Source organism: Chaetodon trifascialis, chromosome 16 (genome assembly GCF_039877785.1).
Source record: "Chaetodon trifascialis isolate fChaTrf1 chromosome 16, fChaTrf1.hap1, whole genome shotgun sequence".
NCBI lineage: Eukaryota > Metazoa > Chordata > Actinopteri > Chaetodontiformes > Chaetodontidae > Chaetodon > Chaetodon trifascialis.
This window is the reverse complement of record NC_092071.1, coordinates 18784185-18792259: the sequence shown is the minus strand read 5'-3', so window position 1 is coordinate 18792259 and position 8075 is coordinate 18784185. Positions and strand designations below refer to the sequence as shown.

Below are 8075 nucleotides of genomic sequence, written 5' to 3'. Positions count from 1 at the left end.
CAGACAGATGATTACAAGAATTTGATGTGGTTTTAAACAGTCTTGAGACATTTGTCCTCCAAATATGCAATATTCAGGAGCTTTTATTTTGAAAAAAAAAAAAAAAAGTATGGTTTATTATGGTGTGTTATTAAATCTTAACACTAAAAATGTAAAAAATGTCAGTAAAATGCTTTGATACAAAACAAAATACATCACAAAAAGTATCAAAAATAAAAACAAATAAGCTTTTTTTCCCTTTAAAACTGTCCATTTATGTGTTCAGGCGCACACTAACAGTCTGTAAGGAAGTCCTTACTTGGATTGTAAAGCATCCGTTTGATGGTTATGTGCTTGTTTGAAGACGACAGTTCAGATGTTGAGAGAGAAGTCCCTGAGAACACGGGGCCGCTGGATAGGACGCTGAGGACAGCTGACTGCTTCTTTCTTTGCTTCTTTTTGTTTTCTCGGGGCTCTAACTCAGCAGACTTGCTCGACGATTTCCCCTCAAGCAGAATATTATCAGGGAATTCCCTTTTCTTCTTCTTCTTCTTCTTCTTCTCCTCCCTGATGTCATTTAATGCCTGGTCTCCAGGTGTCTCTGGAGACGGTGAAGCTGGTTCAACCATGTTCAGCGTTTTCTTGGTGTCTAGGTCAGAGGTACTATCATGGGATACGTCAGCACTGCGTCTATGTTTGCCTTTTTTCTTGTGTGAAACTAAGGTGCAGGTAGTCAGTGAAGATTTTTTGGATTCAGTATCTTCTGCAGCAGCTTGTGGACTCTCTTGGACCACACGGCATGGCTCGTCTTTAGTCTTTTTCTTCTTCTTCTTCTTCTTCTTTTTCGACACCACATCCTCATCAGCTGCACTTTCCACTCTTTCCACGGAGGTCACCAACTCGCTTGTGTCTGTGGTTCCAGGCAAAGCACTTTGACATGTTTTGTTTGCTTCCTCAAAGTCCCGCTCGTGCTCTTTTTCCACGCTGTCCTGCTGCACTGACACCTTTCTCTTCCTTTTCTTTTTCCTCTCCCCAACGTTAGATTCCTCCAACTTTCCTGTGATTTCTGCTGATTCTGTCTCAGCGTCTCCTGCGCTGACAGCAGGTTTTTCTGCCTGCACAGAGGGTGAAGCAGACTTCCGTTCACTGTGCGTCTGAGCATCACTTTCCTCTGCATCAGCAACGAGGAAGGACGACGACGTCCTCTTCTTTTCCTTTTTCCGCACAGACACTGAATCATCGCTTTGCATCACACCGTCTTCGGAGACGTTCCTGCTGGATCTCGTTTTCTTCTTCTTCTTCTTTTTCTTAGTCACCAGATCAGCATTTGGGTCTTCAAGGCCCTCTATTGTTTTCTGAGTATTACACTCGTCTTCAAACTTTTCATTTTCTTCAGCAGTGTGAGAGTCACCCGCCTCCTCAGTGAGAGCTTTCTTCTTCTTTTTCTGTGACACTGCTGTACTTTCTTCCAAGGTTGCAGCATCATTAGAGAAGCTCACATCTCCGCCCTCTCCTCCATCTTGAGCAGCATGATTAGAAAACTGTCGCTTCTTTTTGTGCTTTTTTCTTTTGACATAACTGGACTGAGTTTCTTCAGATGCTGCAGTATTTTCTAAAGCATTTCCTGATTCCTTCAACCATCCTGTTGAGACTGGTGGCAAATCCTCAGCCCTGTCCACTGCTTCCTCTTCTTCACCTTGCGCTGCTTCTACGGTCGTCTCTTCTTTTTTCCTTCTTTTCTTTTTCACCTGGGTCTCAGCATCATCATTCAGAGGTTCAGCAGCCGTGCTGGACTGTAACTTCTCCACATCCTCATCACTTCTCATCCTCTTTTTCTTCTTCCTGACACCATTACAGCTCACTGAAAACACAGCATCCTCCATTTTCACGTCCGATTCTAAGTTTCCATCCACTTCCTGTCTGATGCTGTCCGCTGCAGACCTTTTTCTCTTGTCTCTCTCTTTCTGTCTCGCTATGGTTTCAACATGTGACGAGTTCTCCAAACAAGTTCTTCCGTTAAATTCCAGCTCATCGCTCGTCTGTGAGGCCACAGGCTCTGCCCGGTTACCCTCGGACAGGCTCGGAGTCCTCTCTACCTCCACGTTCACAGATTTCACAGCATGCTGATCCTCTGGCTCTTCCTGCCTCTGATCACTTTCTTCTTCAACACTTTCACGATCTCTGTTCTTTTTCTTCTTTTTCCTCTTCTTTACCCTGGCTTCATTGCATGAACTGTCATTATTAGAGTCACTGAAAAGAAGTGGGAGACTGTGGAGGAGACTTTGGCTCTGGCTCTGGGCTAGACGAGGCTCTCCTGCAGCTGTGGATGCTTCTCTGCCGCTCTCTGTGTATTTACTTGGACTCTGTAGCTTCTCTGGCTCACAGACTGTAGCATCGCTGTCGATGCACAGCTCTTCCTCTCTTGCTTTTTGCTCAAAAAGAACCTTCTTCTTTCCTCTGGTGAGGTATCTCTTAGTCTCTGGTGTCTCCATTTTGGCCAGAAAGTTTCCATCACTTGTCACAGGTTCATTATTCCCCTCTCTCTCGACCACACCTCCGCAAGAAGACTCTCCATTATCAGCGCTTCCTGTGTCCAAACACAGCGGTGTAGTCCTCGATGTGGATGCCTTCGCTGGGGTTTTATCTAACAGCTCGCATTGTCTTCCTCGTGAAGTCTCCTCTCGGGCATCACCAGCATTCCTCCTGTCTTGTTTTAACTGGCTGCACCAGGTTTGCTGGCGCTTTGCTTTTTTTGATGGTGCCACCAAACATTTCCTTTCCTGTAGGATGACACACAGATTGCAGCAAAGCTCGCAAACACAAGGATGCAAGACATCTTGTTTTAACGGCCTGACTTACCACCACTTTGATGTCCTCATCTTCTGACCCTTCTTCTTCTCTGTAACAGAACAGATGTCTTCCATTACAAACTGTACTGAAAAACTGAAGATAAGAGATTAATTTGTGGTCATTGGGTATTGGTGGCTGTAGCCAACTTTGTATACACATACATGTAAGTTCAAATAAGCCTGGTTCCTTGAAATAAACCTACTCTGACAGTGGAGATATGTCACCCCCCTCCATGTCAAGCGTTGGTAGCGATGAGTCCACATCATCTCTGACACATTTAAAGAAGCCTCCCATCGTAGAATTCTGTGAAGAGGAGAGAATCCAGGACTAAATATCAGGTGCAAGCATTTATCCAAGTGATACAACAACATTTTCTATGAAATGTGCTGTTATCCTTACATGAAGGCTGGTGTTCTGTTTGACAGGTAACAGACTGCTTTGGGGCTTCCACTTCCTCCCTGTCAGGAAAGGGAAACTGTATTGTGGTGGTCTGTATTTTGTTCTTCTCCTCTCTTGGGCAGTTTTGGATTCTCCGTGGGAAGCGGACGATGAAGCATCACTTTCACTGTCTTGAAAATCTCGGGGAGACGTGGGCTCTGACCTCGGGTGGTGCTGACGTCGTCTTCGTGATCTCTCAGCCTCAGGTACGGGCTTCTGAGTTATGAACAAGCTGTCACCTGAATCACTGCAGACACAGATCATACAAGTCAAACAGGAGCATTTCCACGCTGTCACAGGAGGAGCAGTAGGATCACTGTGACGTGTGAGGGTCGCATCCTTACCTCTCTGCTCCGGCAGCTTCATTAGATACCGTGTCCTGTTTGCTCTGTCCCGCAGAAGACTCCAAAAAACGCGAGATTTTCTCCACATAGTCTGGGGAGGACATTTCTAAGACAACGTGGCGTGGCTTTCTTATTGGAGTCTCAGCCATGACATCAGGTTGAGTCCAAGTTAGAGAATCGTGCGCTCCTGTCATTGTGTAGCTTCAAAAGACCGCGAATCGGATTTCCGGTTCGGATCGAGGGGTGCCTCCATAGCAAGCTGCTCTTCTCTTCTCTCTGATTAAAGCTCCGCTGCAGATGAACGATGATGAACGTCACCTAAACATGAATGCCGCATGCCAGCGTGTGTAGGAACCAAAACAAATGCAGTAGAAGCGCGACTCATGTGGTACCGGGGTCAACCGGAAAACGGGTACGTCATCAACGTGATGGATAATCAGCTGACCAATCACCAAAGAGGAAGCAGAAGCCCCGAAAAGAAACAAGAGGCTTCTCTCCTCCTACTTCCGTTTTTTACTTCACCGACTTTCACAATAAGTTCGAGTTGCTCTTAATCACCTGTTCTCACATAAACCAGTGAACGTAGCATAAATACGTCATCAGAACCATTGTAGATGCACGAGCAAAATCCATCTTCTAATGAAGACCGTGAGAGTGGCGAGCTCCATAATAAATTGGTCAATTGACCTCTGAGTTACATTTTGTCTTCCCTTCCAAATATTGGAATAATTTTTTTCAACAAGAGATTTTAATATTTACTAAACATGCATTTACTCATTTATATAGATAACTCAGGTGTTGTTAAAATTGAAAAAAAAAAAAGATTGTTTAAATAAAATCTTCTATGCAAATGGAATAAAGTAAAGCCTATGAGATGTAGGTTTAGGTTGATATGAATATAATTCCTATAAACATCAACCCAACAATTTAATATGGTTACCTTACTGCCTAAAAACTGATTTATTACAGTATTACCCATGAACAAAATATAAAAAAAATATATAATAAATAATAAATAAATATAATATATTTAAAGTGAGACAGTTATCCAGATAAAACGGGCTGCACATGCGAGGAAACACTATCTGGGAGAGGAACCATCTTGTTAGTATTTACTCTTCGGTTGAACTTGAACCATACTGTGCCGTTTTAACAATCGACTTTTCCTGCACCGCCAACAGTCTGCAGCTACACTTACCTTCCACTGCAGCCATGGCAGATATCAGCAAAACGGAGAAGGTCCAGCTGCACGTCCCAGATTTAGAGGAACTGCGTGCTGGTAAGGACTTCAGCTTTGACACACAGGAAAAGTGGCACATGCACGTTTCTGAAATAGGATACTCATAAACTGAGAGTGATCAAGTTCATTGCTGGTTGCAGTATTACAAGCTGGACTGGAAGCCAACTTTGCTGAAGTTCAGGTGCGTGTGGTGGAGTGTCCAGATCTCACCGAAGAGCCCTTCCAGTTTCCTGTCAAAGGTAAGAACCCACCAAGTAGCGACACTTCATGCATGTTCCACAGTGTGCACAGTCTCCACATGTCAACAACTGAGCACAGTACCACATCACATATGATCAATTGGGGAAGAAGTATTCAAATCCTGTACTTAAATAAAAGTACAAACACCACTTTGTGAAAGTGAAGTCCTGCGTCCACATGAACACAGCAGTAATGTTAATCTAAAAACATCAGATATAGTATTAAAACACTGACAGGGACCATTTTACTGCAGAATGAGTACATTTACTTCTGATACGTTAAGTATTAATATTAATTTAGCTGATAATACTTACATACTTCTACTGACGGTTTTGAATGCAGTGAATTACTATTACTATTGAATTACTTGTAGTGGAGTATTTTCAGTGTGGTGTTAGTACTTTTAATTAAATAAAGGAACTGAGTACTTCTTCCACCACAGGATTTCATAGGGGTCATAAGGACCAGGACTGATCCGATGATTGACAGTGAGATAGACCAGTCGATTTGTGTGCAAGCTTTACCTCAAGAGTGAGGCGGGACATCATGTTCTACTGGAGCTGATAGGGTTTGACATGTGGTTGTAGTTGGATTTACTTTACAGTCTGTGGATTGAAAGACTGGTTAAGCAAACAGTCCATGCATTTATCTGATTTGTGTCATGTTTCTCTTCATGTCACCTCTGTCTAATGTCCCACTGTAGGCCTGTGTGGAAGTCCTCGCATCACTGATGTTGGTGGTGTGCCCTACCTGATCCCCTTGGTTCAGAAGCACAAGGTCGTTTTTAAGAAACTACTGCAATGGAGATAATGAGCAATGAGCTATAGTGAATGAGATTTTTACATAGCTGTCTCTTCTCCTCCCAGGAATACGACATGAACACCGTATCGAAGGAGCTGGAGCTGCCAGGGGCCTTCATCCTCGGCGCAGCAGGAGCTCCCTCCAGAGTCATTGGAATGAATGCAGAGGTGAGTCATTTTTATCCCCATCACACCACAGGTCCTTCCTAACTAGCTGCACTTAGTGCACTCTACAGCTGCTTATGTGTTGCTTTCTAAAGGGTGTAGCTTTCTTGTCCTTTCCCCTAGAGCGGGGGCCCCAGATGCCATCCTAAAAGCCGCCATAGCTTGCAAAACATTGATTGGTTAAAGCAGTGGCCAGAAAATAATCAAAGCTGGTACCAGTAAGGTCTTATGTCAAATAGTTGTAACATATTTGTACCAGCGTCTCTGACTACAGGGTAAATATTGGATTGAAAAAGACAAACTTTTGGGAGCTTTCTGGAGTTTGGACTGAAAGCTGCTCATTTGGCAAGCAAAGGTCAGGTTGGTCTGCAGTGAAGCAGCTGACTTGATTCTGGCAGGAGTTGCAGGTTGTTAAATGTTAAATGAAAAAAGCACCTTTCTGCCACACATCCTCTCTGTGAGGGAGACACTGAATCACCGAACCTCCCTGAGGAGAAAAGTGAAAGAGTGGATTTCCCTACAGTTAAGTATCAGGGTCTTATTAGAAACCTGGAGAACAGTTTTTTAATACAGAAGCTGATGGATGAAATATTCTCGTCCACAGCTGATGCCTCTGGTTCTGACCGAAGCAGGGGGAAGGCCTGCGGTGAACAGCAGCTACTTCTCCTCCATCAATCCAGCCGATGGCCAGTGTCTGCAAGAAAAATACAGCGATAGATTCTCAGACTGCAGCTTTGGACTGCTGGGTAATCTGTACGCTTGTGAAGGGAAGTCTGGCAAGGTGATCAGTCATGCAGTGGGGTTCCCTTCAAAAATGCATTGTCACCTTGACTTTTGCTTTTGGTAAATAATGAACATTGCTGGTTATATATGAACTTAAACACAATTATCTGGAAGTTAATAACCTCGCTAAAGTTGATGTGCGTGAACTTCAGCCTCATCGCATGTGTGCTCCCATCATTTGAAAGGATAAACATTAATGAAAGGAAAGTGGTTGTACTGGCTGAGCTGTCGTGCCCTCTTCCCCCGCGTGCTTCTGCAGGTCATAGAGGTGAGAGCCAAGAAGAGAACGGGAGGCAGCAGTCTTGTGACGGCCTTGAGGAACACTCTTGAAGGTCACTACCCTGATAAAAGCCTGGCTCTGGGAGGTACCTTTGTCATCCAGAAAGGGAAAGCTAAAATACACATCATGGTAAACGTCGGATGTGGCACAGCACACATTATGGCTACTGACCGTTACATGCAGTGATCGATTTGCTTGTGTCTGCTCATTGATAGCCAAGAGAGTTCTCAGCCTGCCCCCTCAACACCAATGATGACGTGAACAGCTGGCTCAAACACTTCGAGGTCCGCGCCCCGCTCATCTGCCAGTCGGTGCTGGTGTCCAAAGACCCTGTAAGTCAAACATACCCACCCTCATCTCACAGGTAGGCTGTTTTAGGTAGGCTGTTTTTTTGTTTTTTTTTGCAATGCTTTGTTTGCTGTGTTCGCAGGGTTTGGACCTGCGCGTGGAGCACACCCACTGCTTTAGCCACCACGGAGAAGGTGGCCATTACTACATAGACACCACACCTGACACGGTGGAGTACCTGGGCTACTTCATGCCTGCAGAGTTCGTGTACCGCATCGACAGGCCCAAAGAGACCCACGGAGTCGGACGGGATTGAAAAATGAATGAATGAATAAATCATGTTTGCTGCACAGAATCTCTTGATAATCTAATTGAATCAAGCAGTTTTATGAGTTATACTGGGTTCTATGTATTATAAAACCCCACAGAAACTTGATTTTATATGATGGATGAGACAAGTTTGCATCACTTCTGTGAATCTTTACTCTTAAGTCACATCTGCAAAAAAAAATTTCTGCATTTCTTATAAACAAAATCACTCCATTAAAAACATTGAATTTCTCTGAAGTGTTTTAGAGTGTTTTTGGCTGTTTTGTTCACTGAATTTTGCAGGAATGTGCAAAACACATTTAAAAAAGTAGTCAGTATGGGACCTTGAACTACACTAA

At 44.0% G+C, this 8075-nt stretch overlaps 2 protein-coding genes across 2 annotated transcripts; one reads left to right on the top strand and one right to left on the bottom strand.

Moving 5' to 3' along the window:
- Positions 1-272: 272 nt before the first annotated feature.
- Positions 273-4010, bottom strand: pho (phoenix). The gene is made up of 5 exons (XM_070982440.1): positions 3612-4010; positions 3229-3514; positions 3032-3132; positions 2839-2878; positions 273-2759 (listed from the first exon to the last, which is right to left on the bottom strand). Exons 1-5 carry the CDS (start codon positions 3803-3805, stop codon positions 273-275), a joined length of 3108 nt encoding a protein of 1035 aa, XP_070838541.1. The 5' UTR covers positions 3806-4010.
- Positions 4011-4731: 721 nt separating this feature from the next.
- c16h11orf54 (chromosome 16 C11orf54 homolog) lies at positions 4732-7972 on the top strand. Its single transcript, XM_070982837.1, has 8 exons — positions 4732-4890; positions 4992-5090; positions 5795-5868; positions 5958-6059; positions 6661-6837; positions 7099-7248; positions 7335-7451; positions 7550-7972. Exons 1-8 carry the CDS (start codon positions 4824-4826, stop codon positions 7721-7723), a joined length of 960 nt encoding a protein of 319 aa, XP_070838938.1. The 5' UTR covers positions 4732-4823; the 3' UTR covers positions 7724-7972.
- The last annotated feature ends 103 nt before the right edge of the window (positions 7973-8075 follow it).

What these genes read in the sequence shown, in the direction of transcription:
- pho (XM_070982440.1), bottom strand. Translation starts at nt 3,805, where the DNA reads ATGACAGGAGCGCACGATTCTCTAACTTGGACTCAACCTGATGTCATG. An exon ending in AACAGAACACCAGCCTTCAT is followed by an intron (nt 3,133 to 3,228) that starts GTAAGGATAACA and finishes TCCTCTTCACAG; the next exon opens with AATTCTACGATGGGAGGCTT. An exon ending in ATGAGGACATCAAAGTGGTG is followed by an intron (nt 2,760 to 2,838) that starts GTAAGTCAGGCC and finishes GTCATCCTACAG; the next exon opens with GAAAGGAAATGTTTGGTGGC.
- c16h11orf54 (XM_070982837.1), top strand. Translation starts at nt 4,824, where the DNA reads ATGGCAGATATCAGCAAAACGGAGAAGGTCCAGCTGCACGTCCCAGAT. An exon ending in TCATTGGAATGAATGCAGAG is followed by an intron (nt 6,060 to 6,660) that starts GTGAGTCATTTT and finishes TCTCGTCCACAG; the next exon opens with CTGATGCCTCTGGTTCTGAC. An exon ending in TGCTGGTGTCCAAAGACCCT is followed by an intron (nt 7,452 to 7,549) that starts GTAAGTCAAACA and finishes CTGTGTTCGCAG; the next exon opens with GGTTTGGACCTGCGCGTGGA.